The 22,577-nt window shown below is 35.5% G+C and overlaps 1 protein-coding gene across 4 annotated transcripts in view; it reads left to right on the top strand.

The window, feature by feature from the left end:
• Positions 1-5,466: 5,466 nt before the first annotated feature.
• kat80 (katanin p80) overlaps positions 5,467-22,577 on the top strand; it is a 99,228-nt gene continuing 82,117 nt past the window's right edge. The window contains exons 1-4 of one of the 4 annotated variants that reach the window (XM_073971753.1): positions 5,745-5,806; positions 6,044-6,825; positions 20,400-20,527; positions 20,621-20,838. In XM_073971753.1, the coding sequence (XP_073827854.1) occupies positions 6,792-6,825; positions 20,400-20,527; positions 20,621-20,838 (380 nt within the window). In that variant the 5' untranslated portion in view covers positions 5,745-5,806; positions 6,044-6,791. Of the gene's footprint in view, positions 6,826-20,399; positions 20,528-20,620; positions 20,839-22,577 lie in introns of all 4 variants that reach the window. The other 3 variants (XM_073971751.1, XM_073971752.1, XM_073971754.1) reach the window with 3 other exon arrangements.

Raw genomic sequence — 22,577 nt, forward strand, 5'->3', positions numbered from 1 at the left:
TCCCGATAAGATATTAGAACCCTGGGAAGCATTGGCTGTATTTAGACCAAGTCACCACTCTTCACTTTATCCGAATTTTCTGTGAGAGGTACCCGAAGGAGTGGACCGATATATGTAGTCCATTTTCGAATACGATCCTATAACTCGAAGGAATAATTCGGTGTGCAAAGTTTGGACCAAATCAATTGCTGCCTTCGAGAGTTATCGTTCACACAATTTTACAGAAAATTTTTGATCTTTTGTGGGGGAGTTACACATAGGAGTGGACCGATATGGCCCATCGTCCAAACATACTTGGGGTCTAAACCCGTTTTTTCGATGAGGCACATTTTTCATCTTATCAATCGGGGTTTTTTTTTTCGGGTATTCTATGGACTGACTAGGTAGTACTCTTCTTTTTAAATATCCTAATGAATATTAACCCCAAAAAATTCGAAAAAACAGGGATAAATGGGTTGAACAAAATGCTTGAGACGTGAAGTGTGTCCCAGAACATACATATACACTCGTTAGCATAAAGGCTGAGGTATAATATTGACTTCTGGCTATATTATTTACATTTCACCTCTATGTACATATGTATGTATATTTTTTATGTCTAAATAATAAAATACTCCCAAATTCCATTTAAATTTTAATTACTTTTATTTTAGTTCGTTAAGAAACCCTTAAGATGAGTTTGCTGGGATAGAAATTGTTACTTATACATAGAATATGTACTGGACATATTTATATCGCGCGATAAATTGCGTTATGAGCGATTATAAAAAAAAAACTTTAATCGAAATTCTAAATAATTTCTAATAAAATGTTCCTCCTATTCCAAAAAGTTAATTCTATTGCTTCCGGCTTCCATTGGTAACTGGTGATTATTAAGCACCTGCTTGTTGACATGAGGAGGCACCCTATCGCAGTCCTTTGGGCGGCATTCTTGCAGGTTTGAATATTCTTCCATCGCGTAGCGATAACATTCGGATACCACACTAACACCGCACAGCTTACCAAGTGGATGCTGATAACGCTATGGGTTGTTTAAGTACGGGAACGCGATGTGGTGTATGTTTGTCCCTATATACGCATTATTGCGGGCGATCAGCTGCTCTAGAAGTGGAGGAAGAAGAATTATACTAATTGCGTCAATAGCAAGAGGCTATTGCACTAAAGTTGGCTCACCGAGTTAGTTGAGCTGGCGAAGATAGCTTTGCTAGTAGCTCAAAGTACCAGATGATTTACGTTTTGGTGCAGGTCGATTATAAATAAACGATCACATTTCATCTCTTCAAGAGCTTTCTTGAACTATTTTCTGGACATAAACATCATCAGATGGCTTCCAATGACGAAGAAGATCGAGAACTGCCACCACCTCTTTGCCACTGGAAGTAATGTCTGGTTTAAGACATTTCCTATAAATTAAAAGAAGTATGATATGTTTTGCTATTTATTTAAAGGTATGCTTACCTTAATACGCTTTCTTTTCAATTCATTCTCTCATTCATTAATTTTTTAATTAATTTTTTCATTCTCTGCTGCTTGTCTTTGACAATAAAATGTAAACAAATAATTCGTTACAACAGTTGCAACTTTTGGTGCTATGAGAAACAGAGAACTTTAAAGGCCTATATCTCGGGAAGTATGGACTACATCTAGACGATATATATATATTTTTGTGATCAGGGCAACGAGACTTACCTGTGGTCAAAATTTCAAAAAAATCGGGCGTGCGCGTGTAAACCCGTCTTAAGCCATTTGATTTTGTATGGTAAATCTTGATAAATTTGGTCAGATTAAGCGATTAAATCCTGAAAATGAAGGTTAACCCCGCAAAAAGCTATAGTATTGTTACGAATGTAACTGATAGGTTTAAGTTAATTTAGTTTAATTTCCGTTAATTTTAAAATTTGAATTGTAACGTAAAGTTTTATTACGCAGTTACTTTATTTAAGCAACAACAACTACCATGTAGAACTCTCTTCATTATTCTAGTTGTTACTTTACCTTTTATTAACGTGTTTTTGTTTGTTTTGCCATAATCATGTAACTATCGTTTAGTTGTCATTTCTTATTTCTTGCATTTGTTTGTTGTTGTAATTGCGTCATTACTGCGCTTGTCTACTTGTATGTATGTGAGTATGGTTGTTCGCTTAGTGCGAATGTGCGTCTGTGTGTTCGCTGCACAGATTCGAGATGTTGCCATATGTGTTCTGGAGGACTCTAGAACAGGGAGACTTTGGGGTATAAATACCGGGGAAATGGCAATGACGGAGTGTTGTGTTTTAAGCGTTGAACTGAACAGATCGGTTAAATAAGATCTGCGTGCTAACTAGAGACTTGCTGTGTGCTTTGTAATTAAAGTCGGTTTTGAATAAGTGTAATAAAGTAAATAAAACATTGTAGAAACGTAATCTAAAACGAACCCTGTTTTATTTGGTACAAATCGTATCGGGGAATAAAACAACGTCTACACGGAGATTAGTTAAATCTAATTCCGTAACAGTATAAACAGCATATAAGTAAAGGAACACAGCTATATTGTATGAAAATGACAACTCAAATCGACTGGATTTGATAAACCAAGCATACTCTAAACGGGGTATTATATGACTTTGTTTTACGAAATTCTAGAAATAAATGCTCTAACATCATTTACACAAGTATACAATAAATAAGTTTTATCTGTCAACCAAAGCACGAAAGAGTAGAGCTGGCAAATAATCGATGTTCCCAATATTAGATATTTTCGATGTTTCATTTAAAAAAATCGGTAGCTATTGATATTATCGTTAATTTGCAACCACATTAATTTGGAAATAAAAATGGCGGAAATATGTATGCTTTTGTTGACATTTTTCACAAGTACTTCGCAGAAATATAAAGAAGAACAATTGATTTTATTTAATAAATTTTTATGTGTGACTTGGGACTTATGGGCCAAATACATACGGCCCGTTGTGCCACGCATTGGGCGTGGAAAACAACAACCACATGAAAAATGTGTAAGTGATGCCAAGTTTGTTCTTGAAGTTTTCCCAGCAAAAAGTTTGCATCCACGGAAGCAGTTAAATCACTGGTGCAAGTGTCACGAAGTGCTTCTTTTTCTATGAATTCCTCAGTGAATTTTACAAGGGAGCGCGCAGAAAGGAAGCACTCCATTTTGCTTCCGCAGCACGCAGTTAGGAAGCACTCCATTTTGCTTCCGCAGCACGCAGCTAGGAAGCACTCCATTTTTACAATTTTTACCACTTTTACGAGTTTTGCGTTCCCGTACACAAAATTTGTATGAAAATCGTTTACGACTTTTACCACTTTGTAAAGTACGGGAACAGGCCATTAATAAGACATTTTAGTTTTATTCTTATAGGCCGTTTATATATAACAAGGTTAACCCAGTGGGTCTGGGTTTCAAATGTCATTTCCATTGTATATACTTCAAACAAATCCTCATAAAGAAGGTTAACCCTGCAAAAAACTATAATATAAACGCCGTATTACTTTAATTTCATTTGTTGAATGAAAATTGAATTTTTTATCGTTTATACATAAAAGTGCTTGTTGGATGTAATCCAAACAACGGACCGTATGTATTTGGCCCCTTATTTTTCTATTAATTTCAATAGATTTTATGTAATATGCTGTTTATATTAGAGCTTTTTAGTGGATTAACCTTCATTATCAGGCTTTGCTTGACGTATATGTAATGTCCAATTTTTCGTCATTTAGAGCTGATTCGTCATTTATTTGCTAAAACAGGCAACATTTTGCGTCATTTGCCATACAAAAATAAATGACGATAGCAGCGTCATTTATTCTAAACAACGCACGAAAACACCATACTATTATACGCATCCCTGCTTTTTCGTCATAAACTACCAAAAAATGCAACTGTTTTATGATGTCTTTGTTTGTTTGTGTGTGTTGTAGGGATACGCAGTGAAATGCAATAATCGGGTTTTCGATTATTCGGTTTTCGTGAAAAACTTAAAACTCGATTTTCGGTTAGTCGATTATTTGAGAGTGTCCTAAAAGTCGACTTTCGATTAATCGTTAAGCGCCGAAAACCGATTATAATCGTATATAATCGACCATTTTCGTTGATGTGATCCGTGATGGTTATATGTATACAAAAAAGTACCGTTGATTACGCGGTTTTAGCACACCCAATAGTCAACTACGACTAATAGTCGATCACGATTAATAGTCGACTACGAATTATGCTAGACTACGACTAATGGGTACTTTACACGATATGTTTTTTACATATGAGTTGTCACTTTGCATATACCGTGTAAAGTACCCATAAAGGTTGACTACGAATAATAGTTCACTCCGTATTCTAAAAATCGATTAAGAATAATCGATTATACGGTTTTTTTTTTTTTTTTTTTTTATTTGAGTCTTCTTCTTTTCGGTAATAAGTATATACATAGCGAATGGTTGACAAGCTAAAATCTTGGAACTATTGTTGTCTTGTTCTATACTACAGTGAATTAATGAAATTAATACTACATGCGATACGGTTTTCGCACAGTCAATAGTCGACTACGATTTTTAGCAATTTTACGGCTAATAATCGATTAATCGATTAACCGAAATCGATTTTACGTATCCCTAGTGTGTTGTAGAAAAACAAAAAATACTCAAACGATAACAAAAGTGAAAATAAATGGTTAAACAACTTGCAAAAATTATGTTTTTTTGTTTTTGGAATTAATTTAAGTTATTTGATACACATTTCTGTTGTGAAATTCCTATTTTTCTGAATAAATATATTGTGTGCGTGTGTTTGTGTTATTGTATAAGTGTGTATGTTGGATTGTGTGCGTAAGCAAATGACGCAAAAACAGATGTAAATACACTTCATTTGATTCTAGGATTTCGTAAAACGGAATTGACATTTAAAACCCAGTGGGTTTGTTAAATCCGGTTATATATAAACGCACTATAAGGTGGTTTATTCCGAAAGTATCGGTAGGCAAAACTATCGGAACAAGTCTCGTTTAGGGGCACCTCTCCGATCGGGCTGATCAGGGTCCCAAGGACTACCTATGGTGAAAATTTCAGCCCGATCCGAGAGGTGCCCATAAATAAAGTAATGGTGTTAAAATAGGACTTTCCCGAAATGTCAAGACCCATATCTCGGGAAGTATGGACTTCCCCGGGGAAAGATATATATAGTTGTGATCAGGGTCCCAGGGACTACCTAGGGTGAGATCCGAGTGGTGCCCCTAAACTATCTATCTATCGATTTTGAATTTTTAAAAAATAATCGATATTATCGATGGTGCCATCAATTTTTTGCCAGCTCTATCGGATAGAGCCATTATCATAACAAGCCTCAGTGTAAACACACTCTAAACGTACAGCAGTACCATCTATATGTCACTACCATTAAATTACGTAAATAATTTTCTTTTCACTGTGCGACTATCGATTACTTTAATACAATTACCAATATGAAATTTGACATTTAATTAACGAATGAGAAATGGAAGACAGTTGTTTTTCTTGCGTTCGTTTGGCTTGATGTCTCTCTTTTGATATTGTCGAAAATAATTTTGACAAAGAAAATAAAAACGAACGGACGGAGCTAATAAGAAGAATACATTAATTTTGTTTTGTTTATAATTTCTCTTGTATCGTCCGTTTATAAGCGTAATAGCGTAAAAATATTGAAATAAGTTTGTTCATTTTTCTGTCGAGTTGTAAAAAGAAAGCATACGCAACAGTTTGTGTCTAGTGTGATTTTTTTTTTTTCTTTTGGTGATTACACATCAGAAAGCAAGTTGTGCATTTGAAATGCGGTGTCAAAGTGAGTGACAAACATTAGAAAAAAAGTGAATCGTGTAAAGTGTTTAGTGTCTTGTTTGTCACATTTTGTTTGTGGTGAAAAGAAAAACGCATCTATCCTATGATTTCAAAAATACCCTCGAAAAAGAAAGGAGTGCGCTAAGAAAAAAAGTACAACCAACCAACAAGCTAATATACATAATAAATACGTCCATATCACACATCAATGTACTTAGTATGCTACATCTGTATTATTTAGGTGTAAAAATAATACAATTGAATTGAGTAGTGAATAAAAAATAGAGAAAAAAAAAAACCAATTGCAACTAGCAGCTCAACTAACAGCAAGTGCAAGACACAATTGGAATCGACAAATGTGAGAATTCTTAAGCTAATTTGGTTCGAAATGTGGCATTACACGACAACAACGGTAGAAGCATTCAATATCTAAAAGTGGAAAGTCTCTAAAGAAGTGAGCGAGCACAAGTAGCAAAAAAGAGTTGTTGTGTAAAGAAGAATTTAACAAAAAATGCTCATTTCCAATCAATACAACCAACCAAAAACAAAAAGTGGAAAAAAGTTAGTGTGAAGAATAGTGAGTGATTGAGTGTGTTAATGACTAAGTGCGCCGTGGAAAGAGTGAGCGAACACCGACCGTCCGTAGTCAGTTAGTTGTTGTAAAAAAAGAAACGTCAAAAGCAAACACAAAATTAACGTTTACTTTACTTACTTTTGGTTTGTCGTCATTGTTGTTTTCGTATGCAAAGACAAGGCAAAGAAGAGAAGCACAAGAATCAACGACATCATCAATACACCGCGACTTAGCCCCATAATAACAAACCAAAAAGAAGTGATCCATCCATACCCCATTTTAATAGCCACCAAGTCAATTAAAAGTTAGTCAATCAAAACAAAGCAAAATACACAATAAATTACAGCTGTAACAAAAACAAATCTTGATTCTCATTTGTAAACACCCTCTATTACAAAAAAGTGGCTAATAAGTGATGGCATTAGCGCGTAAATTAACCGAAAGAATATGTAAGTAGTCTATGTCATTATGGTCCGTTTATCTCTTTGTTTATTATTTGTTATGTCGATGGAGTGGCGGGAGGTGATGATTGACATATGCATATGTTCTAATAATTCTCTGGAGAACAACAACATGATGTGTGTTTACTTGTCTTCTCTCCAAACATATTTTTAATAGATGTCAAAAACATCATCGGCCACTCATGAAAAAGAGCATTTGAAAAATATGAGAAAAACACAAAGCGGCAAGGTTATGCAAAATATGTTTGATTTTTTCGCTTTGTTTTTCTTTGCTTAGTTATTTCATCTTGCTTTTGTCTATAGTTTATGCGTCTCTATCTTTGTTTTTTTTTCTTTCTACTTGATTACTTTTCCTGTATTTAATTCCCCATGTACCGTGTTTTAATGGTGTCATTTTATCGGGTCCCGGCAGCCTGCCGCACCTCTCCCCACAGGCACGCAATTTGTTTTTGTTTCTTCGTCAGTGCCGCAAGCTTTTGCTGTTTTCAACGGTAAAGCTAATTCGGAAATTGTGGAAATTCACCGGCCGCTTCTCTTTTTTGTTTATGTGTATGTTTTTTTTTTTTGCTCTGCATTTTCTTCCTTTCCTTTTTTGGCCATCTAATAACTATAAATTTGAGCGCAGAGCAGAGCATAAACATATTAAAAAAGAAGGGTATTTGTCATGCGAATGATAGAATTAAAGTAAACTTTGTTTATAAACTCGTATTTAGAATTGATAACTATATTTTGTTCAAAGTTTTTTAGTTATGTCGCAAAGAAAATTGGCGTAGAGGAAGAATTATAAGTACTCACTAACCTCTCAATGACTTGTTTTAGGAGAGAAAGACAGATTTTATTCTTTCAAATGGTACTTCCAAGAAAACAGCAGATTTAAGTCAATTATTTAAAAGTAAATTTTTACACAGCTTGCTAGCAATATTACAATGGCAATAATTTACGAATGAAACTGAAAAATTCCAGTTAACATATTCATCTTTTTATTTTTTAGTAAACATCTGATCAATAGAAGCGATTACATTATATTTTGGCCAAAGTTAGACTAAGGAAAGGAAAATGTGTAGGTGTAACTGGTCCATATGCCACCACAAATATAATTCCCGAAGCTGCGGAATGGGCAAGGTTGTGTGGGTACTGACACTTATATATTATGTTAAATGACGAGGACCTGGAGGTCCATTGTGTTCATCCCCACAAAAGTTTGCCTTCAAAGAGGCAGTTAAATCATATGTACAAGTGATTTGGAAGAGCATCAAATTATGCATTTTCACCAGGGTTTAAAATGCTAACGCCATATTAGCAAAAGCACCGAATATTTGCAGCTTTGCCTGCTAAAATTTCTTCGAAATATGTTTAGCAACAATGAACAACGGCAACATGTAGCAACAAATTTCACAAAAATATTGCTAGCGATGCTGATGCTATTTGATATTGTTGCTAGAATAAAAAAGCATCGAGCACGCATACTCATATTTTGCAGCACACACGATCAACACATATCAGAAAAGAGAATAAGCAACAAAGTTTCAACGGCTTAGCCATGTTTTCAGCCAACAATTGTTTTTGAGATCAGTCCCAGCAAAATTTATTTGAAGTTGTTCCTTGTGAAGTAGTGATTGAATAGCTTTTTTGAAGCAGTCCACGCAGAGTCATGAAAAATGCAGTCCGTTCTTCACATTTTGACAATGTCCGATTTGAATCCATTTCATAAAATTTTCACATTTTAAAAATTTCAAAATTTTGCAAAAAAAAAAAACTTAAAAAGACAAAGAACATAATTTGTTTCTTGTTAATTCTAATAACAGCAATATGTTTGCATCCATAAAAAGTAATTTGTATACAAAAAATAATAAAAGTGATTTCGAACTACATCTTTGTTTGTAGCCAAAGAAGTAGTTGAATCATATGTTGTTGTGATTTATTCACTACAAAGAACTAATGCAAAATGTGTGCTTAAGAAGTAAATTAGACAGTATCCTCACTGCACCATGCCCTTGTAAAAATCATGACTTCTTTCACATAAAAAGATGTAGTCCGAAATCACTTGCACTCATGATTTAACTACTTCTTTGGCTACAAACATTTTGCTGGGGTGTTACCAGTGTAATGCATTAAAAATCACGATATAATTAATTCCACTTTTTCGTCAAAGGACATGTACATACCTATAGGTATATTTTTGTGAAGACGTTCAAAATATATTTTTTTATTTTTAAACAATAATAATTAGTATTCTTTAGGTTCTACCATATGATGCATGGTAGAACAAATACAAGGTAAAGTTAATACTACAACAAATACAACTCGAATAACAACCACAAAGGAATTTGTTTTTGTTTGTAACGTTACTGCCAGTTGTATTTGTAAACAAAACAAGGAAATGTCTATAAATTATTGGATTTTAAAAAACTAATAATTTTTCACATTTGGTTGAATATTTTGGAAAACATGAATGAAAATTCGTTACATTTTCAATTTTTATGTTTCCACATCATTCCACTAAATGCATAAATTCTCGCAGAAAGTAGAATTCTTGCAGAAAAGTTTGGGGTCGGTGGAAATTCATAGAAAAAGGGGAAGCTGTTTCAATGTTTTGTTTTAGAAATCAAAGAAGCACATGTTTATTAGGGCTTCATTTTTTTTTAAATTTTAGCAAAATACCTCACATATTAACAAACGTTGTATCGCCTCTACAAGCGGGGATTTACTGCGTGGCTTATCGTTCGAATTTGGAGGAGGTTACATATCATTGATATGAAAAAGTCTTTCTGGGAAATGGTTTTTTCCGAATGATATATTTTTTTTCTCAAAAAATATATGTCCCTAATGTACATCGAAATAGAAATAAACGTATAAAATGTCATATGAAATTTGACACTAACGTTACAACCCAGTTCAGTCGTTCAGTGCGTTGGCAACCCTAATCACTAAAAACAACCCTCGGTGGCTATTTCGCAGTGACGAATGGTCAGACGACTGCTAAATATATATCGTGGTTGTCGATTATGCCTAACGAAAAAAAAGATTAGGCGTAAAAAACGAAATAAGCAAAAATGTACAAAAATAAATATGCGTTCGGTTGCTTATTTAGCCGTGTGTGTGAATATTGTGTAGCAGTTGAAGTGTTCAGCTAATACTAATGTTTTTAGATGCTGGCTTTTAAACCCTGGGGCCTAATTACGTGATTCGACATCGAGTTGTTTCGACCCGAGTACTCAAAGTTGGGATGACAACATTCGTTATCGAGTAAAATTATCGAGAAATTGAGCATAAATTTGCGAGTAATTTCTCGTAGCCAAATGGCCTATCGTAAACAAACAAAATGAAAGATTTCTTATTGTATTTGTGTTTAAAATGTAAAAAATTGTTGTTTATTGACGGTTTATAGAGGAAAAATGATATTAGTAAATAATTGTGAACATTTTTTACACAAAATAAGAGAAATTGGGAAAAGTCCTTTTCAGTCGTTTTAAGAAATTGTGAAAAAATTATAATTAAAATAAATACATATGCATGCTATCATTAACCAAAAATTAGTGTTTGCAGTCGTTAAAATATAAGTTGAAAAAATAAGCATTTCTGCAAAACAAAAAATTATTTAATATTAATAGGCTTTATTTTATAGGTGAACAACTTTTAATAAGGTGCATTTTAAATAGTTCATCCCCCGTTGTTTACCAAAGGAAATACTCTCTCAGAGAGGCTAATGCAAAACACCCACCAAATTCTCTCATTTATTTTGAGAGAGAATTATTAAGGTAGATGTATTAGCAATCTGTAACAAGAATGACAAAACAATTTTGCAAACATTAATAATTTTCATATTTTCTTAGCACAACTTCATTCCGAAATTATTATTCAATGTATTGTTCAAAAAATTCCACAAATATTTACATTTTTTCATTCATAATTTTGTTTTTTAGTTTTTGATTTGAAATAAACACATTTTTTGACATCTACCTTCATAACTTTCCCCAAAGAACACATAGTTCGATTACCGGTTACTCTCGAAACATTCGATCAGTGATTTCGATCGAGTCTTATCATGCCGTTTTTTTCTCGTGTCGAAAACTTATTCACGAGTAAATTCTCGATCGAATCGAATCACATAATTAGGCCCCTGATTTTCACTCTTTCTTTTTACAAGAGCGTGACGCCGGAAAGCGGCACTGCATTTTAACTGGCCCTTTGGCACTGCATTTTAACTATCCTTTTTGCACATCATTTAACAGGTGCATTACGATAACTTTTAAATTTAAGTCCCAAGACACAAACCACTCAGTTGGCAGAGCGTTAGCAGCGCATAACATTAAAGCTATTGCAAAATTGATTTTGCTACAAAATCGAATTTATTTACTCAATTCAGCCTAAAAAGGATCAAAAAGGACTCTTTTTACTAATTTCTATAACACCAAAATCTTATCGACCGATAAGTTTAACTTCATTCTTACTCCAAACAATGGAACGGACAGTCGACACCATGATAAAGAGTAAGATCCCCAACGATATGCTTAAATTCAAACAACATGCATACGTTTAAGGCAGATCAGTGGAAACCGCATTGCATGAGGTAGTACACCACATAGAAAGAACCTTCGAAATGAAAATGTATACACTTGCTGTATGCATCGACATCGAAGGCGCTTTCAATAACGTAAGCACCGAGACACTTATCCACTCCTTAGACGAGTTTCAGGTAGACAGGGCCTTAAGGAACTGGATAAACCACATGCTAAGGAATAGATGGATAAGCTGCGGGCTATACGACGTGAAAATAAGAGACAAAGTTGGACAAGGAACGCCACAGGGAGGGATACTTTCACCTCTGTTGTGGGTTACCACCATAAACAGTCTCTTGAGGACCCTAACCGAAGAAGGATTTGACTCAGTCTGCTACGCAGACGACGTTGTAGTACTTCTGAGGGGAAAGAATCCGAATCAACTCTGTCGAAGAGCAGAAACGGCTCTAAAAATTGCTTTTAACTGGGCCAGGCCGAGAGGTCTGAACGTCAACCCGGAAAAAACAGAATTATGTCTATTCACTAGAAAAACGAAAATGGGACACTACGAGGAACCAGTTTTTCTAGATAAGACAATAAATATCTCCTGTACAGTTAAATATCTAGGAGTAATTCTGGATAGGAAACTTAAATGGAAAGACCATATACAAGAAAGGGCTAACAAGGCCCAAATATGTTGGTCAACCTGCAGAAGGGCGATAGGCTCAAAATGGGGGTTCAATCCTAGGATGATACACTGGCTATACAGAAGCGTAATTAGACCAATTCTAACGTTCGCGTCTGTGGTATGGTGGACAGCCATGGACAAAAAATGCAATGTGGAAATATTGCAAAAGGTCCAAAGAACATGCTGCCTAAGCATTAGCGGAGCAATGAGGACCACACCGACTAGGGCTCTAGAAACAATTTTGTTTGTACACCCAATAGATATTCAGGTAAGGTATGAGGCAGGATATCGCAGCTGTAAGGCTAAAGTCGATGAGCGAGTGGATCGAAAAGAGCCACCAAACATACCACCAAAACATATTAAAGGTCACAACGGGTGAATCTATAAATCAGGTAGTATCGGACCGTATACCTGAAACTAGTGAAGTAGCCTTGTGTGAAGTGTCAATACCTAACAGAGACATGTGGATCGGGGAGCTCTAGCACAGATTCCCGCTGGAAGCTGTGTGTTAACGGATGGGGCTGTGCTAGGGGGGAGAACCGGACTGGGTCTTTATATAATGGAACCGGAAACGGAAATCTCCCTCCGTCTGCCGGATCATAACACGATCCTGCAGGCGGAACTCCAGGCGATAACAGAGTGTCTGCTTTGGTTTGATACTCACACAAGGCCTACCACTGTAAATATCCTTACGGATAGCAAAGCAGCCATTAGAGCTATATCAACCAAGACAGTGAAATCTAGAACTGTCTTGGAATGTATTAAATCTATAAATAATTACTCCCAACACGGTAAGGTAAACATTATATGGGAACCAGGGCATACCGGGATTAGGGGTAATGAAATAGCAAACTCCTTGGCAAAACAAGCCAAGGAGCAACCCACGGTAAGTCTAGAAAACGCTAAGCCGTTTAAAGCTACGCGACTAGAACTAAAGACATGGGCAAAAAATGCACATGTATCCCTCTGGAGTAGTGAAGAGAAGGGAAAAAACACAAAAATCCTATGGGGAAACCCAGACGAGGACAAAACAAAAGAATTACTTTTACTAAGTAAAAAAGATATTAGTAGACTGACAGTAATCCTTACAGGTCACCTAGGTCTAAAAGCGCATCTGCACAAAATAGGTTGTGCAGAAAACAGTGAATGCAGAGCATGCGGAGAGGACGACGAAACGTTGGAACATTACCTCTGCCATTGTCAAGCCTTCACAAATCTGAGAACCCAGTTACTAGGGAATGACATTATACCAGGACTCGACCAAATTAGGACAATAACGCAAAAAAAAAAAAAAAAATAAGAGCGAACAACAGGCCTACTTATGGCTTAAGTGTATGTCCACATGGGCATGTGGTGATCTAGGATCACCCCTCTTTTCAACCTAACCTAACCTACTAATTTCAATTGTTTACTAAGTAATCCCGGCTCTATGGTTATTTACAAACTGTATGTAATAACAGAAGTATAGCTATAGGTCCTTTGCGTACAACGTCCACAAGGACAACCCTGCAAGGACAAAATAGATACCAATGGAAAGCTCTTGAAGAGTAGCATCTACTGAAATAATAAAACAAACAAAAGTTCAGCTAGTTTTCAAGATATTTGACCATTTTGGGAGGTTACCCTTAGTCAGGACGATTATTTTAACTCCTGCGTCCGCAAAGACAATTCTGCATGGTCAAAAAGGGTACCAATGGAATGCTATTGATGAGTAGCATCTACTGAAATAATAAAACAGTCGAAAACATCAGCTAGTTTCCGAGTTATTTGACCATTTTGGAGGTTACCCTTAGTCAGGACGATTATTGCAACTCCTGCGTCCGCAAGGAGTATGGAATGCTATTGATGAGTAGCATCTACTGAAACAATCAAACAGTCGAAAAGTTCAGCTAGTTTCCGATTTATTTGACCATTTTGGCGGTAACCCTTAGTCAGGAAGATTATTCTAATTCCTGCGTCCACAAGGACAATTCTGCAAGGACCAAATAGATACCAATGGAAAGCTATTGAAGAGTAGCATCTACTGAAATAATAAAACTGTGCAAAATATCTGCTAGTTTTCAAGATATTTGACCATTTTGGAGGTTACCCTTAGTCAGGACGATTATTCTAACTCCAGCGTCCGCAAGGACAATTCTGCATGGTCAACAAGGGCACCAATGGAATGCTATTGATGAGTAGCATATACTGAAATAATAAAACAGTCGAAAACATCAGCTATATTCCGAGTTATTTGACCATTTTGGTGGTAACCCTTTGTCAGGACGATTATTCTAACTCCTGCGTCCGCAAGGACAATTCTGCCTGGTCAAAAAGGGTACCTATGGAATGCTATTGATGAGTAGCATCTACTGAAGTAATAGAACAGTCGAAAAGTTCAGCTAGTGTCCGAGTTATTTGACAATGTTGGAGGTTACCCTTAGTCAGGACGATTATTGTAACTCCTGCGTCCGCAAGGACAATTCTGCATGGTCAACAAGGGTACCAATAGAAAGCTATTGATGAGTAGCATCTACTGAAATAATAAAACAGTCGAAAAGGTCAGCTAATTTCCGAGTTATTTGACCATTTTGGAGGTTACCCTTAGTCAGGACGATTATATTCTAACTCCTGCGTCCGCAAAGACAATTCTGCATGGTCAAAAAGGGTACCAATGGAGTGATATTGATGAGTAGCATCAACTGAAATAATAAAACAGTCGAAAAGTTCAGCTAGTTTCCGAGTTATTTGACCATTTTGGAGGTTACCCTTAGTCAGTACGATTATTCTAACTCCTGCGTCCGCAAGGACAATTCTGCATGGTCAAAAAGGGTACCAATAGAAAGCTATTGATGAGTAGCATCTACTGAAATAATAAAACAGTCGAAAAGGTCAGCTAATTTCCGAGTTATTTGACCATTTTGGCGGTAACCCTTAGTCAGGACGATTATTCTAACTACTGCGTCCGCAAGGACAATTCTGCATGGTCAAAAAGGGTACCAATAGAAAGCTATTGATGAGTAGCATCTACTGAAATAATAAAACAGTCGAAAAGTTCAGCTAGTTTCCGAGTTATTTAACTATTTTGTCCTTGCAGGAATGTCCTTGTGGACGTAGTACGCAAATGACCTATCACTATACTTCTGTTATTACATACAGGTTGTAAATAACCATAGAGCTGGGATTACTTGGTAAACAATAGAAATTAGTAAAAAGTGTCCTTTTTAGGCTGAATTGAGTAAATAAATTCGATTTTGTAGCAAAATCAATTTTGCAATAGCCTTAATGTTATGCGCTGCTAACGCTCTGCCAACTGCGTGGTTTGTGTCTTGGGACTTAAATTTAAAAGTTATCGTAATGCACCTGTACCTATTTGTGATCTTGTCGCAAATAGCTGTGGCTTAAGTAGGTAGATAGTGGTCGGAATCCGGGCAGCATCGACCTAATATGTTCGGGTAGAGCCTCATTTCAGCCGTCCAGGTGGTTAACAGGGTGGAAGTGGACTTAGATTTCTTGATTGTGATCCATGCCTACCCAGCAAAATAAAATTGAACTACTTCATGATGAAGTAGTACTTTCACAGTCTTTTCTTTATCCTTTGACAACATCCGATATGTATCCATATCATCGAATTTATTGTATATGAAAAATTTATGAGTTTTTTTGCAAAACAACTTTAAAGCAGCAAAAAAGTATGATCCGTTATGGTTATTTTTAGTTTTTATCCTAGAGAATTCGCTTTTATTGCTCAAATATACACGAAAACTCCTTAAGAAATGCTTCTTTACTGACTTCCATAGAGTCATGCAAAATATGTGATGAAGATGCAAATAAGACAGCATCCTCGCTGCACCATGGCTTTGTAAAAATCATGACTTTTTCACGTAAAAAGATATCTACATATGTACTCCAGAAGCACTTGCAATCATGATTCAACTACTTTTTTGGCTACAAACATTTTGCTGGGTAGCTATCTTCTGGTTTCCAATAGTGTCACAGCATCCTGGTACTTAGCGAAAACCATTTGTTAGGTTCTCCAAGGAGGTTCTGCACTCAAATGCGGCTCAGGTTTACCTTTACCCTTACATTTCGGGTTTGAGTGGGACTTAGATGCAGACCCCTTCGCCATTGACAAGTATTGGCGTCTCCTTGGATTCTACATCATCGGTCAATGATCCAGTGGGATTGCTACCAGCTGAGCATCTGGTTATATACTCCCTTCCTCCATGTTGCTCTCACCTTCCTTAGTAGACTTGGCCGGAAACACCGTGGTGTGCAGCCCGTCGTCAGTTAAGGTCAAATTGAGCAGCATATCCTCCAGGGGTATGTCTTGGTTCTGCTCATCACAAACAAGTCTCTCCATCTGGTAGAGGAGTTCTCTTCTTTGTTGCTCTAAGCTAACTTCAATAGTTTTAAGACTCTCGTGTAAGTCGCCCGGCCCATAATATCGGACCGACATACATCAATCTTGGCTGTATCATTGTCATTTGATATCGCAGGTTCTTCATATTTTCTATCATTAATATTTAGTGTATTTGTATCAGGTACAGCTGTAGGACGGATCACAATCACTTGATCTCGACGACACATGCCTTGTTCTCTCACCAACGCCTGCCTCCGGTACTGGGTTATTTAGGCCCTGGTCCGTAACTTTATTGCATTTATTTTTTCTCCCTATTGTAGTTGTTTATTTTAGGGGAACTACCAAAGGATCCGCAGATGAACAGGCTTCTTTTAGATATTACACTGTTATATGCCACGTCTTTAACCCAATCCACCGGCAGAGGATTCTTTCGTACCGGATTGACCCGAAACCATAGTGTTTCGGCCAGCGGCTGTCAAACCGGCATCTAACCTATCCTTCTACGTAGATCTCTATGCTGCTACAACAACGTCTGCAACCCCAACAAACTGAGAGTCCAAGAGATTCCCAAGGTTGATGAGATATGTTGAATCAGGTCTGTCAAAGGCTTCCCTCAGATAGTTCTGATTCAAGATGTCCCAAAAATCTCCTTTCCATTCGCCACCGGAAAGACATGCTCAGTAGGTCAAAGGTCAAAAGGTCAAGTCTTGGATAGAAAATTTAGGTTGGAGAAAAGGATATGATCGGCGCGTTTGGAAATCATTTCTTAGTTCATCTTATGAAACTACTTTTTGTATCGAGCATTCTACACCATTTTCACATGTAATTCGAGTAATTTCAGTTGTAATTCGAAACATTTCACTTGTAACTTGAGAATTCCAATTGAATTTCGAATTATTTCATTTGTAATTTGAGTATTTCATTTGTAATTTGAGAATTCTATTTGAAATTCGAATTATTTCATTTGTAATTTAAATTATTTCATTTGTAATTCGAATTCTTCCCTTTTTAATTTCATTTTTTTCATTTGAAATTCCAAATGAAAAACTTCGATCTACAAATAGAAAAATTCAAATTACAAATAGAAAAATTCGAATTACAAATGAAATAATTCAAATCACAAATGAAAAATTCAAATTACAAATGAAATAATTCGAATTTCAAATGGAATTATCAAATTACAAATGAAATAATTCGAAATTGAATTGGAATTCTCAAATTACAAGTGAAATGTTTCGATTTTCGAATGAAATAATCAAATGAAATAGTCAGAAAGTAGGCACTCCAAAATAATTCTGGAATATATTTGATATTGAAGGACTTCATGACTTTAAGAACCGATTGATAATCCAAAAAGATATTCACTGAGTCAAAGATCACAGCATCCATACTTTTTGTCATCCCTTTTGACTTCTGATAGCGATGCTTTTTTCTTATTAGTGTTTTTACTGTCTCTTAGAAAGAGATAAAGAGAGGGATAAATGCCACAGCATATGATGATTTTATTTCGTGAAGGCCGTCTCTGCAATCGGTAGTTGTCCCGGAATTTTGTTTTTTAAAACTTTCCTAGAATTGTTTGGCTGTCTTCTTTAGTTGGTACAGACAATATTGACATTGATTTGTTACCCTGTCCATTGGTGTCGATTGTTTGCATGTAATTAAAGTTCAAATGAAAAACTTCGATCTACAAATAGAAAAATTCAAATTACAAATGCCATAATTCCTTATCTACACCATTAACTTTTCTTTTTAATTATTCCCTGAAATTTGGTTATTTCCCAACATTTTGGAAAAAATCTTACTTGGTACCTCTTCATAAATCTGGCAGCTTATCCGACGTATCCAATTATAGAGGAATTGCAAAACTGAGTGCAATTCCGAAGTTATTTGAAAAACTCATCACGGATGTAATCTCTTACAAAGTACATCATATTTTAAGCCCTTATCAGCATGGTTTCCGCAGTGGCTTATCCACCGTTACGATCCTAGTTCAATATACCTCAAAGGTCATTAAAGGATTTACTCAGCAGAAGCAAACTGACACAATCTATACTGATTTCAGTAAAGCGTTCGATAGAGTCAATCATAAATTATTAATATACAAATTAAACCGAATCGGTTTCAGTAAAATCCTATTATCTTGGATCTCGTCTTACTTGCAAGGCAGGTCACAAGTTGTTTTATTTGAGGATTGTCATTCCAAATCAATAAATGTACCATCAGGTGTTCCTCAAGGGAGTCATCTGGGCCCTGTCTTGTTTTTATTATTTGTTAATGATTTACCGTTGTCAATAAAAAATTCTGAACTACTTATGTATGCAGATGATGTTAAAATTTTTATAACACAGAAGTCTGTAGAATATTTACAATTATTGCAGGAGGATTTAAATAGATTCTCCCGGTGGTGCGCTATTAATAACATGGATTTAAATTTAAAGAAATGTAAACATATGTGTTTCTCTAGAACCTCACCTCTAACATATGATTTACGGATAAATGAATCTACTCTAATATCTGTGGATTCCTTTGTTGATCTAGGTGTCCTATTGGACCCCAAACTAAATTTCAATAATCATATTATAACAATGGTTAATAAAGCAAATGGAGTTTTAGGATTCATTAAGCGTTGGGCAAAGGAATTTTCTGATCCCTATGTCACCAAGCAATTATTTGTCTCACTTGTCAGACCTATACTTGAATATGGTTCTGTTGTATGGGATCCCTATTATTCGAAATATTCTGATAAAATTGAATCTGTGCAACAACAATTCTTACTTTTTGCTTTAAGAGGCTTTCATTGGAATAGTGATTTCATCTTGCCCTCATATACGAGCAGGCTTAAGTTAATCAGATTACCAACATTAAAAAGTAGACGTGTAATGTTCAATACAATTATGGTACAAAAAATTTTGAATGGCAATATACTTTCAGATTTCCTTATTTCTTCAATCAAAATAAATGTTCCTATCAGATTCAGTAGATATTATCGTTTCTGTAACACTGATTCTCATCGCACTAACTATGCACTAAGCGAACCTGTCTGCAGAATGTGTGATGAATTTAATTCTTTATATTTTATTGTAGATTTTGGTGTAGATATCAATATTATCAAGTCTAGAATAATTTCATATCTTAATACTTAGAATATACCTAACATTATAAAATATACTAGCTGTTAAAGAATTTTCTGTAGCTGGTATTCAATGCCAACTTTTTATCCCGTCATGCTCCGGATCATGACGTGTACGCGATCCCTACGTAATGGGGAGGTCGCCCCCACGGTTCGGAAGGTGTGGCGTTGGGAACGTTCGAAAAAAAAAATCGAATTACAAATGAAATAATTCGAATTACAAATGAAAAATTCAAATTACAAATAAAATAATTCGAATTTCAAATGGAATTCTCAAATTACAAATGAAATAATTCGAAATTCAATTGGAATTCTCAAATTACAAGTGAAATGTTTCGATTTTCGAATGAAATAATCAAATGAAATAGTCAGAAAGTAGGCACTCCAAAATAAATCTGGAATATATTTGATATTGAAGGAAAAAAGATATTCACTGAGTCAAAGATCACAGCATCCATACTTTTTGTCATCCCTTTTGACTTCTGATAGCGATGCTTTTGTCTTATTAGTGTTTTTACTCTCTCTTAGAAAGAGATAAAGAGAGAGATAAATGCCACAGCATATGATGATTTTATTTCGTGAAGGCCGTCTCTGCAATCGGTAGTTGTCCCGGAATTTTGTTTTTTAAAACTTTCCTAGAATTGTTTGGCTGTCTTCTTTAGTTGGTACAGACAATATTGACATTGATTTGTTACCCTGTCCATTGGTGTCGATTGTTTGCATGTAATTAAAGTTGAAAATTATGTACATTTCAAGGTAAAAAAATAATAAATTTTTTGAAAATATTGCCTTTTCAATTTTTTATTCCTATTAATTTTTTTATTATTTTATTTCCAATAAAATTACATTTCATTACCATTTTCTTGTAAATAATAGACAATTGTAATTTCCAAACAATTACAGATGAGATAAAAGCACACAATGGCAACGTTACTTGTTTGGATGTTGGTGAAACTGGTCGTGTTTTAGTTACTGGTGGCCAAGATCGTAATGTCAATTTGTGGGCAATTGGACAGACAGAATGTTTTATGGTGAGTTTCGAAGCCTACAACAAATTTTACAATTTTATTTGGAAAACTAATCACATATTTATGTTTCTTCTCTTCATCCACCTTTCTTTGCAGTCATTAACGGGTCACAATCGTCCATTGGATTGTGTCCGTTTTGCCTACAATGATGATTTTGTATATTCAGCTGATGATATTGGCATTATACGACGATGGGATCTGAATGCACAAACAATATGCTCCACATTAAATGGTCATATGAAAAGTGTGCGAACATTGGATTTCAATCCATCAGGTGAATATGTTGTATCCGGCAGTAATGACACAACAGTAAGGTAAGTGATTTTATTTTTTTGTATTTTTTTTTTCTTTTATGAGGTTGTGTGTTTCAAGGTTAAATTATCGGGGAGTATTCAAAGACCACACAATTATTGAGTAATAAAGAAGTAATTGTGCCTACATACTGTAATCAAATGTTTATTTATTTATTTATTTTTGTTTATATGTTGCGAAGAAGCCATTTGGCCTATTCATGTCACAACATGCAAAAAAACTACAAATGTGTTCTTCGAATCAGGAAATGTATCTTAAAATATTACAATTCAAATCTTATAATAATAAGCATTTAATTAAAAGTACATATGTGTGTGCGCAAAACAACTACAGAGCAAAAATAAGGCTCCCCAGCCCATGATACAATAAGAAGGTAGCAGCAACTGCCGTTTTTGGTAACATAAGATGTCAAAATTTGACATAAATTCAATGCAATTGACACATTATGTTACCATCAGCTGGGCTTCAGCTGGGCTGATAATGCTACCTTCTTATTGTATCATGCCCCAGCCAAAATGAAGAAAGAGTTATATGCCTATTGTTGGTAATATACAAAATAAATCAATGCATCAGTAATTCCAATACAGTAGATTCTACAAATGTTATCGACCTACATATATGTGTTGTTGTGGGATAGGAAGTGTTTATAGACTAGGTTGTGTTTGGATATACTATAATTAATTGAACCAACAAAAATTGATCATTTCGGTATTAACGCGAAGCGGATATGATAAAAAATACAACTAGATTATCGATATTATGCATAGGTTATGCTAAGTTTAAGCATGTACAGCCATCTAATACTACATTGGGGCTAAAATATTCATCAATTGGTAGATCGATAGACCTACAACCACCACAATCTAGTTCATATGCTTATTCGTTTTTCATTAAATTACTATGGCCTGGAAATCAGCAAAGTTTAACGATATTTCGTATATCATAGAGAGCCTTTGTGTAATCAAGGATAGCTAGAGAATTTTTGTTCCATGACTTGAGAGTCTTAAGGGCCTGTTGAGTGCTTTTGATTTTTCTTTCGTCCTTTCTCCGACATTCCTTTTCCATGTCAATCGATGGTCCGGTATTATACGGAGGTATTTAGCTTACGGAGAAAGTTCCAATGAAACTACGTCAAAAACTGGTGGCTGGTTGACATCAAGATTTTTTGCCAATTAATCCTCCCTTGAAACACTTGCAGAACTGTGAACGATTTTACTGACGTTCTTATTCGCGGTCATAAGGATGCCTTTCCACTAACTTACCCTGGAAAGAAATTCCAACCGATGTGGTGGAACAAGGATCTTAGGAAATTGTGAAAAATCACCAGAAGATTATATAAGAGGACGCATGAGATTAAACTCTGCATAGATCGGGACTCCTACAAGGCGAGTTTCAATATATATAAGAGTGAGATCAAACACACCAAAAAAGTCTAGGATTGATTTCTGTGAGTCGATAGAAGGAGTCAACGACGCAGCTAGGTTTCGAAGAATACTATCCACGGGGTATTGGAGTATCCAGACACACTCTGGTATTGAGACTCTAAGTCTCCTAACAGGGACACATTTTCCAGGCAGCAAGGACGTGAACACTAGTGTGACGACTTCCAAATCCACTCAGGTGTGGATATGGATCTCAATGGGTAGATGGTCTCATGAACAATATAAAATGGACAGTCAACACATTCAAACCCTATAAATCTCCTGGTCCAGATGGTATAACACCGTTGATGCTCCAATGT

Source organism: Musca autumnalis, unplaced genomic scaffold (genome assembly GCF_047663935.1).
Source record: "Musca autumnalis isolate F117 unplaced genomic scaffold, ASM4766393v1 scaffold_3, whole genome shotgun sequence".
Taxonomy (NCBI): domain Eukaryota; kingdom Metazoa; phylum Arthropoda; class Insecta; order Diptera; family Muscidae; genus Musca; species Musca autumnalis.